The sequence below is a fragment of the Eretmochelys imbricata genome, chromosome 1, assembly GCF_965152235.1.
Source record: "Eretmochelys imbricata isolate rEreImb1 chromosome 1, rEreImb1.hap1, whole genome shotgun sequence".
Classification (NCBI taxonomy): domain Eukaryota; kingdom Metazoa; phylum Chordata; order Testudines; family Cheloniidae; genus Eretmochelys; species Eretmochelys imbricata.
Genome location: NC_135572.1, coordinates 126,068,113 through 126,094,481, shown reverse-complemented (window position 1 = coordinate 126,094,481; position 26,369 = coordinate 126,068,113). Strand labels below are relative to the sequence as shown.

At 42.2% G+C, this 26,369-nt stretch overlaps 1 protein-coding gene across 1 annotated transcript; it reads left to right on the top strand.

The window, feature by feature from the left end:
• CRLF2 (cytokine receptor like factor 2) lies at positions 1–25,650 on the top strand. Its single transcript, XM_077807139.1, has 8 exons — positions 1–76; positions 6,949–7,060; positions 8,039–8,214; positions 9,523–9,662; positions 10,696–10,858; positions 18,488–18,608; positions 24,025–24,109; positions 25,393–25,650. Exons 1-8 carry the CDS (start codon positions 1–3, stop codon positions 25,648–25,650), a joined length of 1,131 nt encoding a protein of 376 aa, XP_077663265.1.
• The last annotated feature ends 719 nt before the right edge of the window (positions 25,651–26,369 follow it).

Sequence of the window (26,369 nt, the reverse complement as noted above, 5' to 3'; positions counted from 1 at the left end):
ATGGGGTTAGTCCTTCAAGCCCATGCAGCAATCTTTATCTTGGGCAACCTGGTGGCTTCTCAACCACTTGCACAAAGTAAGTTGAACTTCCAGATATTAATTTTAAAACCTGATGTGCAGATTCACATTATTTCTGTGGATGCTTTATTTGCTTCATGTTTTATCAAGTACAATACCTTCTAAAAAAATATGGCCCGTTTCATCACTGGTGTAACATCACAACGACTTCAGTGGAGCTACACCAGGCATGAATTTGACCCCTGTTTCTTCACAAATCTATAGGGTTATAACAGAAATATTTAAAATGGTTTCTTCCAGTTAACATTCAGGGAAGATGAATGTTTTGTTTGAAGATAAGGGGAGTGCCTCTCAAAACTCTGAGGAGTGGTACATACTGCCGAAGTTATGAATTATGCGAGCAGGGATCATGTGCAAAAAATAGAAGTGCAATCTCTGACCAGACATTCATATTAAAAACCAGAGATTAAAGTAAGACTTAAACAATTAATATTCTCTCATATTAAGTAGTATATGGGATAATGCCCATTGACCTGGGGATACTGAAATATCCATTGACCTGAGGATACTGAAAAAGTATATACTTAATTATACATTTCCCAGAGGGGAAAACCTCACTTATTATTAATCCACAGTAACAGCTTGGATATTTGATAACCCGGACATTAGAATATCTGTCTTTAGTTATATTGCACAGTATCATTATTACTCGTGCTAAGAAATAAACAAATTAACTCAAAAATCCATAAAAAAAACCACCCAGCACACATGGATGACAATTTAACCTTCATTCTTGTTAACACTAAGTTCCTGTTTTTCATTTCTGAATTTCATGAAAAAAAATCATGGTTTAAGATTCTTCCAACAGTTTATCATTTTCTTTAGAAATCTGTACTATATTATATTTTATGTCTGAAACATACTACTTATGGCAACTCAGTAACACAAGGACCGATGTTCCAGTGCTAATTACCTGGTATAGTTATTTACAAAGTGGGTGTAACACTCTACTATTCACATATGTTAGATCCAATTTGTACAAGCATAAATGACCTCATAAGATGCAAGGCTGTGGAGAATCAGCCTAGTAGTGCCTAGCTACTGCAATGTCTGCTGATCCTACCAATTGTGTGCCACTTCTGCCTGCTATGAAGCCCAATAGATGTAATAAGGAATATGTCTCTCCCAGGCATATGCACTCGCTTTCTCTCCATCTCACTCCCTCTCATTTTTAAGACAGGGATTCACTTACCTTTTATTCTGAGTCATGGGAGCTCATTTCATGCTTTTCAGTGCTTACCCTGAGTAGCATTATTTCCTACATTCGGTTCTACTGACTTAGATGAGATTGCTGTCATGGATAAATAATATTCAGTGCAAGTAGCTGCTGCAGGATCAGTTGCAGGGTATCAGTCTCAGGCTGGCTCAATACAGCAGGCTAGGAGCTACTGCATGTGGAAGTACTATGTGTGGTTGCCTATTAGGTTTTAATCAGTTTGGGGAAATCAGAAGTGGTTTTTCTTTTTTGTTCTGTTTTGTTGTTTTGGTGAGATTGCAACGGTTCCAGAACATTGGTGTTCCACTCTGTTATCTTTGTAGATATGTGTTTTTTGTCTGTTCCATTACATTTAGGCTTATTATGGTGTTCCTTTTGGTTCAATGATAAAGAAAAACATTACTTGTGGTTCGCAGTACTGCTGCTTTCCTAATTGCTCTGGGTTCTGCTTGCATAAATTACTGAGGATGGTGGGCTTAACTAATAGTCACATTTTCTGCTTATTTTTCCTACTAGACGACTTCCTGCACATGCAGAGATCACATATTTCATGTATTTATGCTTCTACACACTTTCAGTGCATTCAGTGATCAACTGTGCCAATAAGACCCTGTCATCGAGGGCCATATGGTGCACCATTAATGCTGTTGGAGTTCCAGCAAGAATTTTCCCTCAGAGAACAAAAGTAGAGTTTTCCCCGGAGCTGGAAGAGTCTGACCTTGCTGTGCCCCTTCCAGCAGTGCAGCAGGTTCCTTACTGAGTTCTTGGCCAGGTCCACTGGCTGACACAGGAGGGCATGGGTCCAGAACAGCTCTTCAGGGCAGGCACTGTCTCCTTGCTGTATGGTTGTACAGAGCCTAGCATTATGAGGCCTTGGCTTCCAGCCATGCTACAGTAATAAATAATTATAATAAGAATAATTAACTAATAACCCTGCTTCTTTCCTGTCACTTTGGGGTGTCATGTGATCTCCCTGCTCTTGTGCAACTGTGGGGCAGCGGGAAAAATAGGGGGCTACAATTATTATGAAATGAGGCACCCAATTGGCTTGTAAAGATCCTGACTGGGTGGACAGTTCAATGCTTGAGACCATCCCACTTACCCTCCTTGGAATCATGAAGCCTATGAAAGGGGGAGAAAATATCCTTTGTTTTATCGCTCTACCTTAGGTTCTTGCTCCTCCCCCCCCAAGTTAAAACTCTCTGACTTGTCTCCCATGAAAGCCACTTTCCACTGACATAAGACGGTTCTCTTTCCAAAAATGCAGTGTCTGCCCATAGAGGACAATAAACATCCCTGCAGCAAACGGGGCAGGAAGTGTTGGGCGTAAGAAGGGATGGTTAACATTTGGATAAGCTATGGAAAAGAATCCAAACTACTGATGCTGATCTGAGTCAAACTTTTAAAAATATTATATAATATAATACATTTTCTTTATTTATATTATTATTTGTAAAGATGAACACAGTACTGTCCCAATACTTAAAGAGAGAGCATGGGTCCAGATCCTCAAAGGTATTTTACTCCCATTACATTTCAGAGGGAGTCTGAGGGTCTGGTCCCTGGTCCCTACTCTGGAACACATAGGGTATTGGAGAGGGCTGTGAAATGTATCTGAAATACTTAAACAAACCAAAAAAGTGCAGAGTCTGAAGTTCATTTCCTCAACAGCAATGCATATTTTAATAATCAAATGATTTTAAAATGTATTTAAAATTATATAAGTCCTCTGTAATTGAATACATTATTTTAAAATCTTTAACAGGTTATGCCATCACTTACCTTTTATGAAGTTCTTAGAAACTAGAGTACATCAGATGGTTCCTATCTCACCACATGTTTTATTATAACCCCCCACTCTCTTTCTATTAATTACTCACTGTTTATTGTTAATGTATTTACAAGGTGTACACATCAATGACCATGTTTGCTAGATGTCAAATACAGATGTGAAAATCCCAGAGTTCCAATCCATAATATGCAGCAGGCCTATAGTTATGTGCAGAATAAGACCGTGATTCTGCAAAGATTCCTGCATGTGGTTAGCTTTACACAATGCACATAGTCCCACTGAAGCCAAGAGGACTAAATGTAAAGTTAAGCATATGGGTAAGTCTTTGCAGGCTCAGAATAAAAATGACAATCTTTAAGGCCGAACAAAAAGCATATAAAGCCAAAACATAAGGTCTTTATCCAGGGTTAGATTGAGCCTTTAAGGGACAGCCTATACTAAAGGATAGTATGGAGCTATCCTCCCACAGGAGAAGGACCAGGAGGCATTTTTTGTGGGATGCAACTTACTCCATCCTTTGTGACCAGTCATCTCTATTGGTTTTCCATGGAGGGTGAGACCCCCCAGCCTCACCTCCTCCCCATCCCTTTCCATCCACTCTGGGATGTCAGAAGGAAGTGATCACAGAGCCTGGGATTCTGCCTTGTGCTTATGAGGGGTGTGTAAAAGTGGGTAAATGGATTGTTCTCTCCAAATAGGCAGAATCTAACCCTCAGTTTCCCTGGCAGCCTTTTGAAAAGGAATCCAGAGGAGCCCAGGTGGCTTCCCTGATTTGCCCACTCAGAGTCTGCAGATCTTGAACAGTACAGAGTCTCTGACGAGGGGCCTCTATGGGGTGGGGGAGTTCTTGGGGGAATTTGCCATTTAGGCGCCCGCTTGCTCATGAAAGGGAAAGGCAGGATCGCAATCAAGGACTTCAGGATTTGGCCTTGAGGAAGGGTTGGTTCAGCGGATTGATAATGGGATTACAGAACCTTTCACCTCTTAGTATGGAGAGGAGGTCAGCAGTGATCAAATGCCCTTAGCATATGATGACTGTGAGGTATTCTAAGTAAAATAAGTTACGTTTTCTGATCACATTCTCAGGGCACATGTGTCCACATCACAAAAAAAAAAACAAAACCCAACATCACAATTAGTCCTAGAGCTGGCATCCTTGTTGGTAATCTCAGCATTGAGATCAAGGATTAAATGCTAATCTGGCATCTTCCACAGGGATTAGTTATTCCTCGCTAAAAGAAATAAATTATAAACTTGTTCAAAAGGACAGGAATTGTGGTTTATTTTTATGAGTATGTTGAGGTCCTTGTGATATGCAATAAAATGACAAGGGAACGTCCAGATATGTACTGATAGTCACCACAAATTTGAAGGGGAATTAACACAAAAATGTTCACATCTGGCCACCACAATATTTCTCAGGTGTACATAAAGAAATTCAGACCAGTACTTCCCCAAAAAAAAGTACAGTGCTACATCTGACAGTTCCATAAGACAATAGCTGGCTGAAAGACATTAAAGAAGTAATTCCCTTAGAGAAGGACACATATCCAGCGGACAGCATATGGGCTTCAAGGTACTCCAGAGTCATTTTGGGTCCTACATACAAATACTTCATATGGATAGGAATGCCTCTTTACTGCCTGCCATTATGTTTACCTATAACTCAGTGCATTCTGACATTGAAAAATTAAATGAGCATTGAATTTGACTTAGCCTTGAAAGTATGTGATTAAACAAGCATGCAATGCAAACATTCCCTATTTGTTTTTTATGATTCTAACACATGAAAGTTAACGATTTCTACTTGGTTTATAGAACGAAAAATTGTCCATAATAATAGTCATCAAAATATTTATTTGCCTACCTCTACAGGCTGTTGTGAAGACTAATGAGTTAATGTGTGTAAAGGGACTTCAAGATATGTAGTGTTCTGTATACACACAATTTCAATTTTTTAAAATTTAATAATATGGGATCTTTATTTAAAAGAAGAGATGTGATGGAAAAATAAGAAAAAGCACACTATAAATTTGTTTAATTATTCCCAGATATAATTTATGCCCACTTTAATGCCCTTTGACACTGCCAGAGATGTGTAAAGTGGCCTTTGTGTCAATAAGAATCAGGCCCAATCACCTGTATCCTGCAAGTGCAGAATTGTTCCCTATAGTAATTTTTCCTGTATTATGATAAATATTTTAAAATGACTCTGAACTGGAACCTACAGTTTATAGATCTCATTTTAGGAGTTTTGTTTCTGATATTTAGCATAAATTTTCATACTCTTGATTTCATTCCACTACCTATAGTTATGCTTCTTGTGTAACCCAGAAAAATTCCTTTGGTTCCTTGATATATTCACCCTTCAGATATTTGTAGCTGTTTATCTTGTCTAAAGATAAATCAAGCTCTGAGGAATATACTTGATGTACCACTGTGGTATTCTAATCAAGCCTGAATAACTGGAAGCAACATTGGCTTTGATCAGATGCCTAGAATCTGAGCAAGAGGGAAGTCTGGTAGTGGGGAGCAGGAGGATGGGAGAAGAAAGAGGATGTGAGGATAGTAAGATGCTCTGAGGTGACCTGGCCATAAGGAGGTAGGGAGAAGTGGCCAGGTCCATTGGGAGAAACCATAAAATTCCTTCTTATCCACTGATTCAAATCTGGGACACTAGCCAAACTAATTCTGAAGGAGAGGGATAAAAAATGGCCAAATCAGTGATGCTGCATATACTATGTGGAGGCAGTGCCTCTTTCTAAAGATTCCACTTCAAGCAGGTATCTGAAATATTATTTAGCTGAAGCCAAATATCGGAAAGTTGGCTAGATTTCCTCTGAAGAGCTATTCAAAGCTGAATTTCAGTATAGCCCCACAAGCTACCCAAATTCAGATCTGATACTTCTCTCAGACAGCCACCAATCTGCAGTAAATCTATTGAAGACACTCAAGTTACACCTATTCAAAACTGGTGTGAGAGAAGAAATCAGGACCATAGTTCTTCTTTCCCAAATACGTAATCATTTTTATTGCTACTTTCTGCATTCCTCCGAGTCTGCTGACATCTTCTTGGCGTTGAGCTGCACAGAACAAAATGAAATATTCCAGGGCAGTTATACTGAAGTTGTATAATGAGGGACTGACATCAACCTGCTCTGCTGTGTGATGACTCTGCATACGTATTTGGGCCTATTGTGCTGCCACATGGCCTTGCAGACTCATATCTATTGTTGTACACCGTGGGCTTGTCTACACTTGAAATGCGACCGAGCCACAGCTGAGGCACTGCAGCTGCGTGGCTGTAGTGCTTCAGTTTAGACATTACCTACATAGACGGGGGCGGTTCTCCCATTGGTGTAGGGAATCCACCCCCCTGAGAGTCTGTATCTATGTCAATGGAAGAATTCTTCTGTCAGCCTAGCGCTGTCTACACTGGGGGTTAAATCAGCTTAACTACATCGCTCAGAGGTGTGGATTTTTCACAACCCCCGAGCAATGCAGCTGGGCCGATCTAATTTTTTAGTGTAGACCAGGTCTAACAGTCCCCCTCGGTGTTGTTCATTCGCTATTGTTCTCCAGGTTTCTCCTTCCAAATGTTTCAGATTATATTTCTGCAGAGGCCTTGTTTTGTACTTTTCCAGTCTCAATGCCCTTATTATTTTCCACCCATATCTCTAACCTCTCTAGGTCCTTTAGTCTTATTTCTCTGCCTTGCAAGTCTTCACGTCACCTCTCATTTTTTCTGTCGTCTGTGACCGTGGAGTAATTAAATCGGAACTACTGGTCTCTGAACAAATGTGTGGTCATGTCCTTGATTTCTGGGGTTAAAACTGTTTTGTTTGTCATTGCAATGAGACAGGTTTGAAAGAAACTATCAAAATCACAGCAGTCAATTTCAATGGTGAACAGATGCAGATCACATGGGCAGCTAAAGACTATTTCCCTGACAGGAATGTGACTTTTTTTTACAGGTAAGTACTGGCAATGGCTATCCTCTTCCCCTTGGCTAATGTCTTTGGTTAGTGATTCTGAAAGTATGTCTACACTGCAATTAAATACCCAGGGCCTGTGTCAGCTAACTTGGGCTCATGGGGGTCTGGAACTCCGTTTACATCACAATTTTACAATCCTGCAGCCCAAGCCCTGCGAGTGTGAGTCACTGACATGGGCCACCTGTGAGTGTTTTAATTGCAACTCAGACCTACCCTTCGCCATCTCACTCAGTCCAAGTTGTGTTTGAGCTACACCCGCAAATGAAAGAGAATCTTATATTTGATCCAGGTCAACATGCAGACTTGTTTGTGTTCGCTCCACACCACAACCCTATTTTCCAAACTAATCATCAGATCTGCTGAATACTTAGCTGCACGCAAGTAGCTACACCCTCAGTTTTGTCCATTTTTCTGATGCCCACCAGTTTGTCAGAACAGTTGGAGCCATTTTTCACACACACACACACACACACACACACACACACACACACACACACAGCTTTAGCTGCTGTTATAATTAAGAGCTGTGCAGCAATCAGTTGATGCTGCAAATGAAATGAAACATTTATAGCTGCTTTGGGTCAATGACAAGTCAACCAGTAGGAGGTTTACTCAATTGTTAGTGGGTATATGAGACAGCATTTCCAGTAGTATGGTGTAGAAATAGGACATGTCACCAAATGGTGAATGTCTGACACAGCTGTTAAAACAAACCCTTCCCTTCTTAGAAAAGACAATATTAAAGAAACCTCATAATCTCAAATTGTAATGAACAGCTATCTGGAAAGGCAATAGCAATTAGGTACCAAACTCCCCTTTTCCGCTTTGAAAATCCCATCTATAAATTTCCCATGGGAGAAGTATTTTAATAAGCTAAAGTGACAAAAAGCAACTAACTCATTTCAATAGATAACATAATAACTGTGTTAACTAATTTTATTTTGTTTTTACTTATAGATTTGGCACAGCTCTTCAAAACAGAACTTGGAAGCAATGCCCCCACTATATACTTGACCAAGGTTACAATTCTGGCTGTTTCTTTAAGACAGAGGGACTCACTCTTAACATCTCTTTTAAGGATAAGAATGGAAGTGAAGAGCTTTTTCATCATCAGCTAAAATCTGATTCCTTTAGTAAGTGAGTGAGCAATGACATTACCAGATTCCTTGGTAATGGTAGTGCCTTCAGTGATCTTCTTTTGTATTGAGTCTGAGATGAAGAGATAGAACTATTTCAGAGTATAAAATATTATCGAGGAAGATGGCGAATTAGTCAAGTGTATAAAATATTATCAGGATGGACAGAATATTGTTCTCTGTTTGGGTATACTGAGGCTTCTTCTTCAACACTTACTTCAGTGGTCACATTGCCTTCACTGGGGCTACTTGTTTTGAATAAAGCCCCCCAAATTCAGATCAAAATCTGGATTTTGAACACTTAAAAATGTAGGTATGTTTGGATTTTGAAATATTTAGTATAGTTGACTATGTAGAACATGTAAACATACATGTAGGAACAACTGGAAGCCATGCTTCCATTTTCATAGTGGAGGGGTAAATAGAGGATATCACAATGCCAAAATGACAACGGGTTATAGTGAGAAAACACTGGAAGAGTAAGAAAGAGGCATTTCCATTTCTGTTATACTTTTATTGGTTTTATGTATGTAGATGTGCCTTATGGGTTCAACATGTAATGACTATTAGCGCAAAGAAATCTGCAGAATAGTAGGAACTAATACTAAATAAAATAAAATAAACCAGCTATAGAGCACCACTGAGCATGTCTTCTAAAGTTAGGAGAGCTTCCCAGGAGGCAGGGTAGTCTTATGGCTAAGACACTGGAGTGGTGTTCAGGAACTCAGGTTTAATTCCCAGCTTTGTCACAAATGTCCTGTGAGACATTGGGCAAGTCACTTTGGATCTCTGTGCCTCAGTCTTCCATCCCTAAAACAGAGATAGTAGTGCTTCAGATCTCACAGGGGGTTTTGCGAAAATTCATTAATATTTACCAGGTGCTCAAATACTACAGGAATGGGAGTGAAGTAGTTAGATTTCTTTGCAGGTGGTGCGGATCAAAAGAGAGGGTGCACTAATGTACTTTAGGAAGGGTGTTATGCTCCAACTCCCATGAAGATGCAACTTCCACTGCTAAGAGGTAAACAACCAAATGGTTCAAAATATTGTGCCCATAACCGCTGACCATCTGTAATCAATGTGTCAATTTAGAACAGCACATATGCATGATGCCATGGGTCTGAATTACATTTTGATGTACAGAAAACAGGCCAGCTGGAGAACTGAACATTCCAGGAGAACTGAACTTCATGACAGTCTAAAGAATTCCAGGAAGGCTTGGGTTTGGGAGCGATGGTTTGAAGTGAGTTGTAGTGATTCTTTTTAAGAGCGTATTGTGTAATTTATATTAAATTTTTTCCTCAGTAAAACCCAATCCGCCTGAAAATGTAACCTTCCATTGGAAAAGAGATACGGTTACGATAGAATGTAATAAACCAAAGACAGCAGCAAGGTGCTTGAAGCTTGAACTTCAGTATAAAAGCAAGTATGACAAAGAATGGCAGGTGGGTAGAGTTTGGAATTCTCACTTAGCACAGGAAAGAGATGGGAGTGGCACCTCCACAGAACAGAAAGCATGGGTTTTCCCAACAGGACCATCCCATCCCATCCCATTAACATACACTTGATGGGCTGGCAGCAGAATAATGTCTAGTCTTCACTGCAAAAAAGGTGCATTTTTTCCTTTGAGGTAACTAACACACATGTGCTACCCTGAGGTAAATACATGCTGAAGGCCAGACACTTTAATTTAAAGAAAGGTAAAGTTGTCAAGCAAAACAGTCCTATACCTCCTCCAGGGATTAGCCTTGAGGAGTTTACTTCATGGCAAACTAAGTGGCTGGTCTTCAGTGTATTTCTACCTCAAGACAGTGTTAGTTATCCCCAGTAAAAAACACATCTTGTTTAGCAGTGAAGGCAAGCCCTAACATTTGCTAGACTCCTGGATATCTAATGTGTGCTGAATGTCAGCATTCCAGTAAATGGCCACATTTCAAGGGAGATACTCTTCACCTCATACACGCATATCAAGAAGACATAGGGGAAAGGCCATATATAAAGAATGGGAGCAGGGAGGGGAATCATAAATGGGAAATGATGATGAAAAATGGGAGAAAGAAGAAAAACAACAGAGAACAGGAGATGGGGAAGAGACAATGTTTCAGGCAACTTATTTATCTAGAACATGAATACCAGCTTTACATTTCATTTCATGGATTAATTCTTCCTAGGCTCATAACTAACGGGTATGCTTTGTGGACCAAAGCTAATTCTGTTTGTTTCACTGTAAATAATTATTGAGACATAAATGTAACAAAGAACTTATACGTTAACTTAACTGTAACATTGTTTAAGGCTAGAAATCAGTTTGAACCAGGAAAATCCATCCAAGATCCAGATTTCCTAAAAATTTTGGGGATGTTCTACTTGTGTCAGCCCATCTCCTATGTTTGTTATTACAATGATATAGTATAATACTGTGAGAAGAAAAATATATGTTGGAAATAATAATTAATGATCAAATATCTTCCTGTCCAGTCTAGAAAATCTGCATGTTGCAAAGTTGAAGAGCAAGGATTTGATCTGGAAAAGTGCTACTCCTTCCGGGTCAGATTGGAAAGACTCATTCCTTTTTGCAATAGAATTCCTTATGCCAGTGAATGGGCAGAGGCAACAGTTTGGAGAAATGGCAGCTTACTAGGTAAATGCTAAGCTACATTCATGTTCTTAGCTGGGAATATAATCAGAGGAGGGGAGGCTGGGAGAGGGGATGTCAGGTGGTGCATCAGGTTAATTCAAAGTAAAGATCTAGTCAAACAATGGAACAACCGAGTCTAAAGCCACACTGAGTATTCTGGCCTTTGCCATTGATTTAAGACATTGACATGGAAGTGGAGAATTTCCCTTGAATCTGTCAAATACTTGGGAAGTGACATAGACAGTTGCTGCCATGTTTCAGGCTCTTCAGTGACTTATGGGGGGAGGTCGTGACATCAAGCTTGCTATGAAGTTGTGGATCTACACAACCATGGTTATACTGACTCTACTAAATGGCAGGGGAACTTGATCACTGTTCCATATCAAGTGGCAGGACAAGATCAGAAATGAGGATATTTGAAACTGAAACCAACAGCCACCTCCATCAATGTTGGTTTGGTTTCAGTGACTTTCTTGGTACAGAGATATTAATAGGATGGAATACCAATGAATTACGAAGCATGTTTATCTAGGAATGCTGCTACACAGCTGACAATCATCTAGTCACCAAAAGCTTTGGTGGCGCAATAAATTTGCCAGCAATAGACATAAACTGAATATCTAGGCAGACCACCTAAAGGACCAGGTAGAGATTTATGTGGGTGGTGCTCAATCTGCAAGGAGAATACGTCCCTTTGCAATTTGCCATCATGATGATGGATGGATCAGGTTAATTCATAGCCCTTTCAAAAATAATTTGATTCATGAGTGCAAATTGGGTTGGTGGCCTGATCCTTCAGTTCAGATCTATGTTGCTGTAGATGTCCCAAGCAACTAGATCTATCTGGCTTTAAGATTAAACTCGATAAGTTTATGGAGGAGATGGTATGATGGGATAACATGGTTTTGGTAATTAATTGATCTTTAAATATTCATGGTAAATAGGCCTAATGGCCTGTGATGGGATGTTAGATGGGGTGGGATCTGAGTTACCCAGGAAAGAATTTTCTGTAGTATCTGGCTGGTGAATTTTGCCCATATGCTCAGGGTTTAGCTGATCGCCATATTTGGGGTCGGGAAGGAATTTTCCTCCAGGGCAGATTGGAAGAGGCCCTGGAGGTTTTTCGCCGTCCTCTGTAGCATGGGGCATGGGTCACTTGCTGGAGGATTCTCTGCTCCTTGAAGTCTTTAAACCATGATTTGAGGACTTCAATAGCTCAGACATAGGTGAGAGGTTTTTTGCAGGAGTGGTGGGTGAAATTCTGTGGCCTGCGTTGTGCAGGAGGTCAGACTAGATGATCATAATGGTCCCTTCTGACCTAAATAGCTATGAATCTATGAATCTATGAAAACTACTGATTTGGCCAGTAACAAATAGGCTTTGTATTACAGTAGCACCTACATACCCTAAATGAAATTAGTTTCCAGTTGTGCTAAGCCCTGTACAATTTCCCTCTAAAGTGGAAAATTTGTCAGTACACTATTTCAGAATTACAGTGACATTGATAATTATACACAAAGTTGATTCATGGATTGTTCAAATGATGTGTGCAATTTTTCAATGACAGAGATAAATAAGGAAAAGATACTGTCTGTGCCATTGAGATCTTATACACATGATTTAATTTTTTTAGTTCTAGATAATACTTTTTCCTTTCTCCCACAGTTTTGTTTACCTTGTCTAGTTTGTCTGTGAGATATATATGCTGCTGACATCCCTGTTTGAAGGAACTCTTCAGGGTTCCTCAATGTTATTTATTTATTTATTTAGATTTAAAAATGCAAAATTCCCATCCACAGCTCTGTGAAATTTAGCTATAGTTCATACATCCAATAATCACTATAATTATGAGACTAGTACAAAGAATATAGTGCAATAAAGTAATGGAATAAAATAGAATACTACAATAACCTCCAATAAAAATGAAATTGAAATACCCACAGCCAATTAAGTTGAAAAGCCTTAAACCATCAGCCAACCATTGCCTAAATCAGTGGTTCTTAACTTTTCCTGCAGCCTGCACCCCTTTGGTTCTCAAAATATGTTCTCGCACCCCTTATCAAAAAATCAAAATATGTTCCCGCATCCCTTATCAAAAATAGTTGAGGTAGGTCAGTTCTTTAAACCTAGATATATTTTTTGTTTGTATATTACAGTAATAATTTAAAAATGTATAATTTTAATAAATTAACATTTAGGTTTGATGAAACAAAGTAATTGTACTTACGTGCCTGTGTTTAATTTGTGTTTTCGATGATTTACCTTCTAAAAAAATCTGGCATGTCTCTCACCCCCAGAAAGGGCATCTCGCACCCCCAGGGGGTGCGTGCACTCCTGGTTAAGAACAACTGGCCTAAATCCTCAGAAAACAGAAGGGCTTTTCAGCATGTCTGTATGGTTAACAGATCCAGGTTCTGGCAGGCCAAAAGTGGAAGTATAATCCAGAGTTGTGTGGCCTTCACAGAAAATGCCACACCAGCAATCCCATCAGGTTTAAAATGAGAGAACTCTATCAGTGTAGGCTGAGAGAAGGTGTCTTCCAAGTAGCCAGCTCACTTTTAAGGATTTGTAAGTTAAAATCAACACTTTATATTCCACCTACAAAGTAACAGGCAGACAGTGGAGCTCACTGATCGCTGGTGTTACAGCTGCTGCACCAGCTTCAGTATTTGGTGGTCTCAAGATGCAGCCCCCTCTAGAGTGCAGTCCAGAATATCAAGTGTCTGGCTAGGTCTGCCTCTGACCTTTTCTTTTGCTCATTCCTCGCCAAGCACAATGAAAAAAACAGAACTCTTGCCAGCAGCTGTTACGTGAACATCAAGTAGAAGCTTTGGATCTAACAAGACCCCCTAGTGCCATCCTGTGCCTCGTTCTTCTAAGTGCAGTCTCAAAGACAGATCACATTAAGTTAGAGGACACTTTTCACAAGCTTTAGTAGGTCTGGATTATTCCTTATCGCTTTGCTGGAAAGCAATACTCCCAATGAGTGCCATGAACCAATAGAGAGAGAGTTGCTGTAGTTACATGAACACAGGCAGTCACTCAGTCCACACACCTTCAAATCAGATCTCCACAAGATGCCATCCACTAGGCTTTATAGGAACTGTGAGAGACTCAGATTTCTAACTCCCCAAAAAGATATCTCTACTTTGACACATGGGGATAGTAACTTCCTGGGGAAAATCTGTCTACACGAAACACTAGGGTGGGAATCCTGGCCTCATTGAGGTCAATGGTAAAACTCTGATTGTTTTCAGTGCGGCCAGGATTTCACTCTGGGACCATACCAAAGTTTTCAGTGCCTGCATACTAAATAACATCTGAAAGGCAAGCCAAGAAGAGTCTCTTAAAATTCCATAATGTCTGAATCCAAGTACTGTCTAGAGACATCATCCCTTCTCCTTGTGGCTTTTTGTGAATATGGACCAGATGGGCAGGTGGAAAACTCTGTTGTTGGGTAGGGTGTAAAACTGGAACTTTACCCATAATGCAGTCATTCCAATATATTAAATATTAAATAATATTTAAATTATTTCAATATATATTAGTTATGTTACCTTTCGAAGAGCAGAAGCTCATGGACTAGATTCACAAAAGTACTTACGAGCAGAAGTCTTGGGTTTAGGATCCTGAGTTTAGTTTTAGGCTTCACTGTGATTCACAAAACTCCCACTGAACCCTCTAGGCACCTCAACTCACTTGGCACCTCAGTTTCTTCAGTAAGACTTTCCTTCAGTGCCTATGTTTCTGCCCCTGGAATTGAGCACAGCTGCCTCACTTAAGGAGTCTGGACATCTATCTCTTCCAAAGCCCAAGAGCATGTGCAGGGCCTGAGTTGGTAGGTATGCTCAAAGGCCACCTACTGGCTTAGGCCCCTCAGAGAAGTTCACACACAACAGCCATGGGAGGACCTCCCTCATAACTTTTACCCAGTGGTTACGTTATTCATGTGGGAGACCCTGGGTTCAAGTCCCTCTTCCACCAGCTGTGGAAAAAGGATTTGAAAAGGGCTCTGCTACCTCTCAGAGGAGCGCCCCAACCACTGAGCTATAGGGTATTCTGATGTATGGTTCTTTCAGTCTCTCCTATTGAAGCTGTTCCACTGTGGCTAATTCCTTAAAGAGTCATTGGAGCAAGGGGATTGGAGCTTGGGTCTCTCACATTCTGGGAGTATGTGCTAACCCTCTCTGTGTGTGGCCTAAATGAAACCAGCTTCAACAAGAGAGATTAAGAGAGCCCCACATCAGAATATCCCCTCATCCAGTTGTTAGGCACTCATCTGAGTGATAAGACACCTCTGTTCAAGTCCCTTCTCTTCAAGAAATGGAAGGGAGACTTGAACTGGTGGTTTCCCACATCCCTAGTGAATACTCTAATCACTGGGCTAATATTTATGAGGGAATAGCTCTTCTCCCCTCTGCTTTTTGCAAAAAGTTCCTTAGGCATCTGACTTCAAAGAGGACCCATAACTGGAAATCACTAGTGGAGATAAGTTCCTCCCTGCAACCTGGATTTAGGCACCTATCTGTAGGAGAAAGGCGGGGCTTACCACACACTCCTCTTGGCAGCATCTCCCTTGCTAGATGAGGCAGCTCCCCACTTCAGATGCCGGCTTTTATGAATCACAGTCTAACGCCTGTATTTCTCCCCATTTGTTGCGTAAGGAGCTAGGGGCCTAACTCAGGCTTTGTAGATTGCAGTGTGTTCCTGTGATTTTCTAGGCACCTAAAAGTGAGGCGTTGTGACACTGAATATCACAACACCCAAGTCCCTCTGTGAATCAAGCCCTATTTGCTCCAGTTAGAGTGCTGAGCTGGCACAATAAAAGGTTTTTACTACAAGGAAAACTAAGAATTCCAGGAGGTTTGTAAATGCTTCACACTGTGCACCAGTAGTCCTCTCCCTAACTCTCTTTGGGTTTAGGTATGAAACATTTGGAGGTTTTGTTTGTTTGTTCTGTTTTTGAGAAATAAAAAGCAGGGATTACATGTGAAAACTAGGTCATTTTGGGGGGCAATTTTGAGTAGAAACATGTAACCCTGTACCATTGTCCATAATTATTGCATTGTTGTTTAATCAGTACTGTTTGTTGAACATGATATGGAATACCCCAAATGATGCCTAAGACCTCCTTTTAATCACACACAAGGCTATTTCTAATGGATAATACCACAGCCTTAAATTCATAACTTTGTTAGACACTAACAATCATAGACTGAATAGAAACACTGGATTTATGGCTAATTACAACAATCTGTAACCCACTAGCAATCCCCTGCATTCCCAGCTGCTTTCTCCACCCCCTTCCTTTCCTCCCTATGACTGGAGGGGTGTTATCAGGTCACTTCACCTTGAATGGTCCCTTGAAATGTGTTAACTACTTATGATAAACAATCTGTTCCTCCTTGTATTTAGCAGTGACACTCTGAGTAAGGCTATGTCTACAGTGCAAAGTTAGGTTTCAGAGTAACAGCCGTGTTAGTCTGTATTCGCAAAAAGAAAAGGAGTCCTTGTGGCACCTTAGAGACTAACCAATTTATTTGAGCATGAGCTTTCGTGAGCTACAGCTCACTTCATCGGATGCATACCGTGGAAACTGCAGAAGACATTATATACACACAGAGACCATGAAACAATACCTCCTCCCACCCCACTGTCCTGCTGGTAATAGCTTATCTAAAGTGATCATCAAGTTGGGCCATTTCCAGCACAAATCCGTTTGTGTGGGGGTGGGGGCGGAGGGTGAGAAAACCTGGATTTGTGCTGGAAATGGCCCAACTTGATGATCACTTTAGATAAGCTATTACCAGCAGGACAGTGGGGTGGGAGGAGGTATTGTTTCATGGTCTCTGTGTGTATATAATGTCTTCTGCAGTTTCCACGGTATGCATCCGATGAAGTGAGCTGTAGCTCACGAAAGCTCATGCTCAAATAAATTGGTTAGTCTCTAAGGTGCCACAAGTCCTCCTTTTCTTAGTGCAAAGTTAAGTCGACTTAAGTTACGGCAACATCCAGCCACCACCATAATTAAACTGCTGTTGCATGTCCAGACTATGCACCTTCTGTTGGCGGAGCGCATCCACACTAGCAGCTCTTGCATCAACACAAGGAGCAGTGCACTGTGGGTAGCTATCCCACTGTGCAACTGGCTGCAGGGTGATTTGGAAAAGGTTTGCAATGCCTCATGGGGCAGGTAAGCATCACATGATGCAGGTTTCTCAATCTCAGCATTGCATGGGCATCCTACTAGGTTTCCAGCTGCTTTTCAGGTGCCCTGGTAACCTGCGAGCCAGCCATCTGTGTCAGAAAGCATGGATCCCACACTGCCCTTTAGTCTTGTGCTGTGCGTTATGAATACAAGGCTTTAAGAGGAGCTCAATGTGCGGGGAGGGGCTGTTCACCACCATCCTGACCCCAGTCCCCTCCTTGTAGAAGTGACTATTTGCCTCCCTTGCCTCCTGCTATGCCTGCTGCAGCTCTCTGATTTTTACAGGACACTGCCGTGTGTCCCTATCATAGCCCTTCTCCATGCCCTGAGCGAGTTCCTGCAGCTGGAGCGGAGCTGTGACTGCAAATCCTCCTCTCCCCACAGACCCAGAAAATCCACCACCTCCCATGTACTTCAGGCAGGAGTGGGTTTGCTGCATGGAGCCGGCATGCTCAGCTGGGCAGTTGCTATGTGATCTCTCCATACCGAGCAAACAGGAAGAGCAAGTTCAAAACTTCCCCGGGGCTTTAACAGGGGAGGGGTGTTCACCTGTGTCCCTTGCTGCAGAGCAGCAGAGTTCAAAACAGTGACCAAAGCAGTCAGGGTGGGCATTGTGGGACACCTCCTGGAAGTCACCGTAAGCAATGTGGTGTCACTGCATCACTGACACTGCATCACTCTAACTACATTGCCCTGAGCTTGATGCTTCTCGTCAAGGTGATTTTATTATGTCAGTGTAGCAGGTGAGTTAAACTGGCAGCAGGAGCATTGCACTGTGTACGCCTCCAGAGTGAGGTTGATGTAAGCTGCCCTGTGTCAACACAACTGTGTAGTGTAGATATGGTCTTAGTCTCCCAGACCTGCAGGAGAGCTCTGTGTCAGCTGAAAAGCTTGCCTTTGGTTTTATCTACTCTACCACTTTTGTCAGTAAAACTTTTGTTGGCACCCCTCCCTCCCCCAACATAAGTATCACCAGTAAAAGTTCTGGTGTGGACAGTGTTGTGTTGGCAGGAGTCCTGCTGACATAGCTAACACCACTCCTTGGGGTGGTTTAATTATGCCAGCAGGAGAGCTCTTCCTTCGGCACAGAGCGGCTACACCAGGGACCTTACAGTAGCACAGCTATAGTGGTACAGCTGGGCTGATGTGAGGTCGGTACTGTAGACATAGCCTCTCTCACAACAGAAGTGGGTCCATTAAAAAGATAGTACCTCACCCACCTTCTCTGTCTAACACCACCAGAAAGCATTTCATTGCAAGAGCGAAGGAACTGTGATTTTCTTTTGCAGATTTCGATTAGTTTGTCTAGTTTCTTCCCTAACATTGCTACTGTTTTAAAGAGAACATCTGCAATAGGTACATTTATAAATTTACATTTATAGAAACATGACATTTTAAAATATTATTTTTGTGATTACTCTTAGATTCATGTGCTGATGATATAAAAAAAAAGCCTCTGTCAGACAATGTGATCCTTTTAATTTCTGTGCTGGCAGCCCTTCTAGTCATAATCCTCCTTCTGATTTTTGTGTGCAAGTGCCAAAGGTAAGTGTTACTGGTCCCTACTGATATTTGTGTCATGATAATGCAACGTACGCAAAAATGTGCATATTTTGATCCTCTCCTTCTCCCACCATCCATTGTTGTTTGTCCTCTGAAAGTGCAAATTCTTGAGGGCAGGGATGGCGCGTTCCTTATGGTTGTGTCCTGTGCCTTGCACATTGTAGGTATTACTGGAAAACAAAGAATAATTAAATATTAAATACTCCCCAACCTAATAGGCTCCCACTGGTCTTTATGATGCCATGGAATGATTGGCACCTTCAGCCTAAAGTCTGCAGACTGCAGACCCAGTCATTTGCTCTTTAGTTTCCTGCTGCCATACTTGTAGAGAGCACATCTCTGGAGTGCCTGTAATCAGAGATCCCAACCCTCACTGCCATAGAAGCAGGGAGCTTCTGCAGCTGCAGACACATACTTTCTACTAGAGGAGCTAAGAACAGAAGGTGAGAATTTCCTTCTACCTGAAGAGTGACAGTTGGAAGGGTGATGGAGCCACAGGGTGAGAAAGGCAGGGTAACAAAGAAGAAAAGATGACAAAAGTAAAGGGGAGGAGTGCAAAAGATGTTAAAGGGGAAGATAGGGGAGGTGGTGGTGGAATGGATGACCAAGAAAAGGAGGCAGGTAAAAGATGAAAAGGTGTAAAGGGTGATTAAATGGGAGAGCTTCAAATAGTGGTAGAGGAGCAGGGGATAGGTGAGGTGAAGTGAGTGGCAGTCTCCTGATCTATTTAATGGTCTTAACAAGACTACCATAACCTTCAGTGACGTTGTGAAGATTTTGTCAGTAGTACCTGGAAAGCACTTTGGGCCCGTTGCATGGAAATAGTATTATTGTAATAATCCTTACTTACAATACTGCTTGAATGACAAATGTGGGATCAAAGCCCCAAGACATCTGCATTTGCTTTTCTCTTTCATTTATAAATTGTAAAGATAGTTTAAAAATAGCATCTCCTGGCTGGGGTTTATAAAACATTGGCACTAGATTCTTCTTACCAACTCCCTCACTTGCCTTCCTGCCTCATCTGATCTATTACAAATGAAACATGAGAAACCAAAACTGAAACTTTGTGGCACTGAGATGCACGTTGGAAGCAACATAATCGTAACATCTGTGAGCGTTCAAAAGAAAATCCATTTTATGAGCATTCTGTCTTGCAAACAGTCTTTTGGCCTTCAATTCCAAGGAGAATTTAGGCTGTTTCTGTTAACTTTTTGAGCTACAGTACTAAATATTAAAAGGGTGCATGTTGCAAGAGTGATAGCTATTACGGAACTTGAAACATGTTTAAAGAAGCTGCAGTTGAGAATATTTATCATTGTTTGTTTATTTCTATTGTATAACCATTATGCACGGCAATTAGCAACTTAAATTAAGACAGGCACAATACAAGGGGACAAATATAGGGCAGGGATGCGTGAGGGGATGGTGGTGGTGAAAAGAAAGAGATCATGTGTTTCAGTGAATAATGTGTGCACCTTGAGGAATACAAAGAGTTCCGTCTTTTCTCTTTAGTCAAACATATATATATGTGACCATAGACTAAAATTCTCCTTGAAGAAGTGTGTTTTGTGAAGTAACTCAGGCTATGTCTATACTGCAATCAAAGGTGTGATTTGCAGCTCAGGTAGGCATACTCATGCTTCCTTTAATCTAACTAGGTTGCTAAAAATAGCAGTATAGACCCAGCAGCCTGGCCTTCGGTTCAGGCTGTACAAGCCTCAAGAATCCTGACTGTGTACTTGCATTGCTAGCCCATGCTAGGGTGTGTACTGCCCTGTCTTCACTGCTATTTTAGCTGTGCTAACTAAATTAAAGCTAGCAGGGGTATGCCTATCTGAGCTGCAATCCCACCATTGATTGCAGTGGAGACATACCCCATGGCCTCACCTACTTAAGAAAGATGCACTGGTTTAACTAAACACATTTAGTTAAACTGGGGTGAAGCCCAGTGTGGACATTTTTATTTTGGTCTACCTCAAATGAGTTAGAAATCATAGAATCATAGAATCATAGAATCATAGAATATCAGGGTTGGAAGGGACCCCTGAAGGTCATCTAGTCCAACCCCCTGCTCGAAGCAGGACCAATTCCCAGTTAAATCATCCCAGCCAGGGCTTTGTCAAGCCTGACCTTAAAAACTTCCAAGGAAGGAGATTCCACCACCTCCCTAGGCAACGCATTCCAGTGTTTCACCACCCTCTTAGTGAAAAAGTTTTTCCTAATATCCAATCTAAACCTCCCCCACTGCAACTTGAGACCATTACTCCTCGTTCTGTCATCTGCTACCATTGAGAACAGTCTAGAGCCATCCTCTTTGGAACCCCCTTTCAGGTAGTTGAAAGCAGCTATCAAATCCCCCCTCATTCTTCTCTTCTGCAGGCTAAACAATCCCAGCTCCCTCAGCCTCTCCTCATAAGTCATGTGTTCTAGACCCCTAATCATTTTTGTTGCCCTTCGCTGGACTCTCTCCAATTTATCCACATCCTTCTTGTAGTGTGGGGCCCAAAACTGGACACAGTACTCCAGATGAGGCCTCACCAATGTCGAATAGAGGGGGACGATCACGTCCCTCGATCTGCTCGCTATGCCCCTACTTATACATCCCAAAATGCCATTGGCCTTCTTGGCAACAAGGGCACACTGCTGACTCATATCCAGCTTCTCGTCCACTGTCACCCCTAGGTCCTTTTCCGCAGAACTGCTGCCTAGCCATTCGGTCCCTAGTCTGTAGCGGTGCATTGGATTCTTCCGTCCTAAGTGCAGGACCCTGCACTTATCCTTATTGAACCTCATCAGATTTCTTTTGGCCCAATCCTCCAATTTGTCTAGGTCCTTCTGTATCCTATCCCTCCCCTCCAGCGTATCTACTACTCCTCCCAGTATAGTATCGTCCGCAAATTTGCTGAGAGTGCAATCCACACCATCCTCCAGATCATTTATGAAGATATTGAACAAAACCGGCCCCAGGACCGACCCCTGGGGCACTCCACTTGACACCGGCTGCCAACTAGACATGGAGCCATTGATCACTACCCGTTGAGCCCGACAATCTAGCCAGCTTTCTACCCACCTTATAGTGCAAATCAGTTTCAGCTAAACCAAAATAAGCCACCCTTAAACTGAAATAAGAGCATCCATACAAGAGTTTGCATTGGTTTAGGCAAATTATTCTAAAAACTGATTTAAGTTAAACAAGTACAACTTTCTTGTGTTGACAAAGCAGTAGAATAGGAAAGAGTGGAAGCATGGTAGGTGGGCCTGGGAAAGGGCCCCTGGGCACGAAGGCTACATGAACAAAAACATTTGTGCTAGTGCAGGGGTTCCCAAACTTGGTTTCCAGCTTGTTCAGGGTCCGTGGCTTGTTCAGGGTAAGTCCCTGGCGGGCCACGAGATGCTTTGTTTACCTGGGCGTCCGCAGGTACGGCCGCTCGCAGCTCCCATTGGCCAGGAACGGCGAACCGCGGCCACTGGGAGCTGCGAGTGGCCGTACCTGCAGACGCCCAGGTAAACAAAGCATCTCGTGGCCCGCCAGGGGCTTATCCTGAACAAGCCACAAACCAAGCTTGGGAACCCCTGTCCTAGTGCAATGGGGTCCTGATCCATAACTGGGGCTGCCAGGCACTACAGTGATACAAATAACAATAATACAGCTAATGGCTACATTTTGGAAGGCTTGACCTTAAAGGGTCCCATCTGCCCATTTAATATAACCCAAACCATCTCTTTCCAATTATCAATATGACCTAAAAATAAAATAGAAAGACAGTCTCTCCCAGCTGAATTTCTGCCAGCCTTCCAACAATGTGTGAATTGTGAGAGGGCTCTAGCCCTTGAAAGCTAAGGGTTTGTCTACACTAGCACTTTTGTTGGTAAAACTTTTGTTGGTCAGGGGTATGAAAAAACATACCCCTGACTGACATAAGTTTCACCGACAGAAGCTCTCCCGCTGACTCGTTGTGGGGTGGTTTAATTATGCCAACAGGAGAGCTCTCTCCCGTTGGCATAGAGCGGCTGCACGGGAGACCTTACAGTCAGCAGCTGCAGCGATACAGCTGTGCCATTGTAAGGTCTGTAGTGTAGACCAGTGGTTCTCAAAGCTGGTCCGCCGCTTGGCCCGCGCTACTTCCCGCAGTCCCCATTGGCCTGGAGCGGCGAACTACAACCAGTGGGAGCCGCAATCAGCCACACCTGCAGACGCGGCAGGTAAACAAACCGGTCCGGCCCACCAGGGGCTTTCCCTGAACAAGCAGCGGACCGGCTTTAAAACCGCTGGTGTAGACAGCCTCAGTCCTTCCCAGAGTAACTATGAAATTCCATACAGTGGCCTTACAGCACCGCTTGATTTGTACTTGAAACTGCTCAGATTGCCAAATGTAGAATCCCATCTGAACACTGGCTGCCAGGAAGGAGCTACCTTTAATTCCCATGCTATCGCTGGATTTGACTTCAAGATCAGACTACTTGGCACTCATTTACTTATCTGATAATGAAGTCAGCTTTAATGGATGCTGAGGAGCTGGAAGCCAACACCTTAATTCAGGCTTCCAGATATGCTGCACCGTGGAACTTCCTTTCCTTGTACTTCCCCAGACTTTTCTTCCTTTCATTTTCGAGGACCACTAGGGTGATTGTGAGGGTGCAGAGGTGACTCTTCTAGTCCTACGAGGCCTACGTAGGCCAGGACTAGAGTAGTTTTCCAGAGGAAATTAAAAGACAGTTTTTCAGGGCAAAATGCTGTCTGTTTCACTTTTTTTATTGCTCCTACATAGAGCTCAAATTAAATCTTTCAAACTAACTGTTTTTTCCTATTACTGATAAGCTGACTTTCACTCCTTTGTTTCTCTGTCAACTGCCTGCTTCAGTACTGGACATGATCAGAGCACCAGTGATCTTGGCATCAGTCTCTGTTGCACTGATGAGCAAAATCAGCACATGCAAGATGATGCCAATGTTAAGATTTATGGTTTGCATGCCTGTGCTCATCAATTCAGATCTACAGTACATATATTACAGCTCTACGAAAGCTGCCAACTGCCAAAACCACTGAATTAGCCTTTTTTCTCTCTGAAAAATCCCATGCTGTTGAACCACAATTACATTACTGAAGATAAGTGTTACTGGAAAGTCCACTGATGTTAGAGGCCCAGAATTGCTTCTCCTCTTCACTCTGTTTATGCCACTCTGAATAGCAGAAAAGCAGAAACAGGCCTCAGTTCCATAGCAGGCATACAGCTACTATGACTGGCTCCTACACTACCACTCCAGAAGGGAGGGGACATGGCGGGATGTGCTGTGCTCAGGTAATTCCCAGCCAGTGGATAGTTCCCTTGGGACTGCTACCAGCCGGCAGAGTTTAGAGCAGCTGAATGCTTACTTTGTTTTGTTCTGTTTACAGATTGCAGAAATCAGTTATGCCTGTTATACCAGACCCAAAGCATATATTTTCTGATCTCTTTAATGATCATAATGGAAACTTCCAGGTAAATATCCAAGCACTCTTGAACTTCCCTTGGTGAGGTTGCATTCATTCCAACACAACAGTCCTACCTTGCACATACTTTAAAAAATGTAGCCTACCTTTGTGGTCTCTTTTGAAGTTTAAACTCAGTGCTCTCTGATCCAAAAGCAGCCTCTCGCTCTACTACGTGACCACATGGTCTTACAGAAGAATGATTATTATTACTTATTTGCACTGTATTAGCACATAGAGAACCCAGTCATAGAAGAGGACTTAATGTGCTAAGGACTGTACAAAGACAGTTCCTGCCCAGGGGAGTTTGCAGTGAAAGTAGAAGAGAAGATATGTGGAAACATACAGACAGACAGCGTAAGACTGAAGCAATGGTGGCCAGCATGAAAAGCAGAGATCACAACAGGCCAAATTATTGTACAATCCTCTTTCCAGACCTCCTGTCATAAAAGCCTTTGTCCTTTACAAAACTAACCATGGTTTCCCAACTTGCCTGATTTACCACTATGCCCTCCAATCCTTTAGCACACAGCTTGCTGTGAAACAGCAAATCTTCACACAGCCTGACAGAGGAACAAACTTTTTGTTTGCTTCCCATTAAGTTGAAATGTTGAAATGTATGTAGTTTACCTGAAGAGCATTTGTTATTTGAATGTTCTTGAATCTGCCCAGCACCTTACCATTTAGACTATGCTATAGCAGAAAGCAGCCTGGCAAAATAATTAGGAATATTCACTATCTGATGCATAATAGCTACTGGGCCACTGTTACAACAGTGATGAAAATGAAAACCAATAATAATGTTTTACTTGTGAGTCAAAAATGTACTTGCCCAAGGTAAGTTTGAAAAGATACAAAATAATAATAAAGGGCCTGATCCTGAAATCCTTAATCAGGCAGATCTCCCACTGAAGCTTTGATTGAGGTAGGACTTGGCTTAAAGGATTTGCAAAACCCTGACAAATGGAGGGGGAGAGGGAGGTAATGTATTCATCTAGTGTGTGTTGAAAGCACCTATCACTGTAAGCGCTATATAAAATTAAATCCAACATTGAAGGTGTCCTTAGTGGTAATTTTCGTGAAGTTTTCCTTGTTCTTTGTGTGCATTCATGTTTTTTGCTTTTGTCTTATTTTCTGCTTGCCTGCTATTTCCTCCTCTCCAACATGACATCCCCCAAATGTGTAGGTCCTGGGGTCATGCCATTACTGGAGCAATGATGAAGGTCAGTGTAGCCTGTGCTTGTTTCAAATGAAATTAGGGAGTGTGCTGACACCAACCTTTCATTCTCCTAGGAATGGATTGACCAAACTGACAATGCAATGGGCCACACCAAGATGGAATGTGTAGAACATGAGTGCATCATTGAGGAGAGAACTGAGCTGGAAGACGAGAAGGAAGCTAGTGAAAAGCTTTGTGAATTGTCAAACATGAATGAAAGAGATTATCTGAGTTCTGCTCAGAACACTTGCCTGCAACCACCAGCCAGTGATACAGTTTCTTTTGGGAGTTTTAAGTTCTGTATGAATGAAGACATGTATGTCATCTTATGAAACTATAAAATGCAGTAGGAACATATGGTGTCGGGAAAAGGTACACAGGATCCTGATGAGTTTAAAGAAGCTATCTGAGTAGAATAAAAAGTTAGAATCAGGCTTGCCTGGCATAACATACAAAACTATCCAATCTGGATCTGGATTGCAACTTTCCCAGAATTCAGGGACAACCTATGCAGGCCCATTAGAGAAACAAGAAGGCATGGCAATTCAGGTGTATTTGGATGTGGGGCTCTAGTTTGGGCCCATCTCTTTGGCTAAACCGAGCCCCATCCTGCATGGTGAGCATTCAAGGAATCCTTCTCACTCACTGCACACCTTTTAAGAGCTGGGCACAAACTCAGTCCTTGTTCTGAGGGAGTGCACGCACTATGTGCAGGTAATGAAAACAACTGCACTAGCCATATACGAGTGGGCGGAAAATGTAAGAGTTAGGGCAGCGCCATCAACCTACCTTCTCCTTCTCATCTGGTAGCAGAATGTGGTGGAGTACATGCGACACCTTTCCAAAGGGGGTGGCAGGAGCTGTGCACAATGCTTCCAGCAGCTCTCATGGGTGAGGTGAACATTTGCACCGCACCTCGTGGAGCTAGGATCTGAAAAAAAACCAACCAGAATCTGCCCCCAAGAATATGATAGTGAGGATGTACAGAGTCACACTGGGTCCTGATCCTGCAATGAGCTCTGTTTGGGCAGCCCTTTCAAATGCGCTAGGG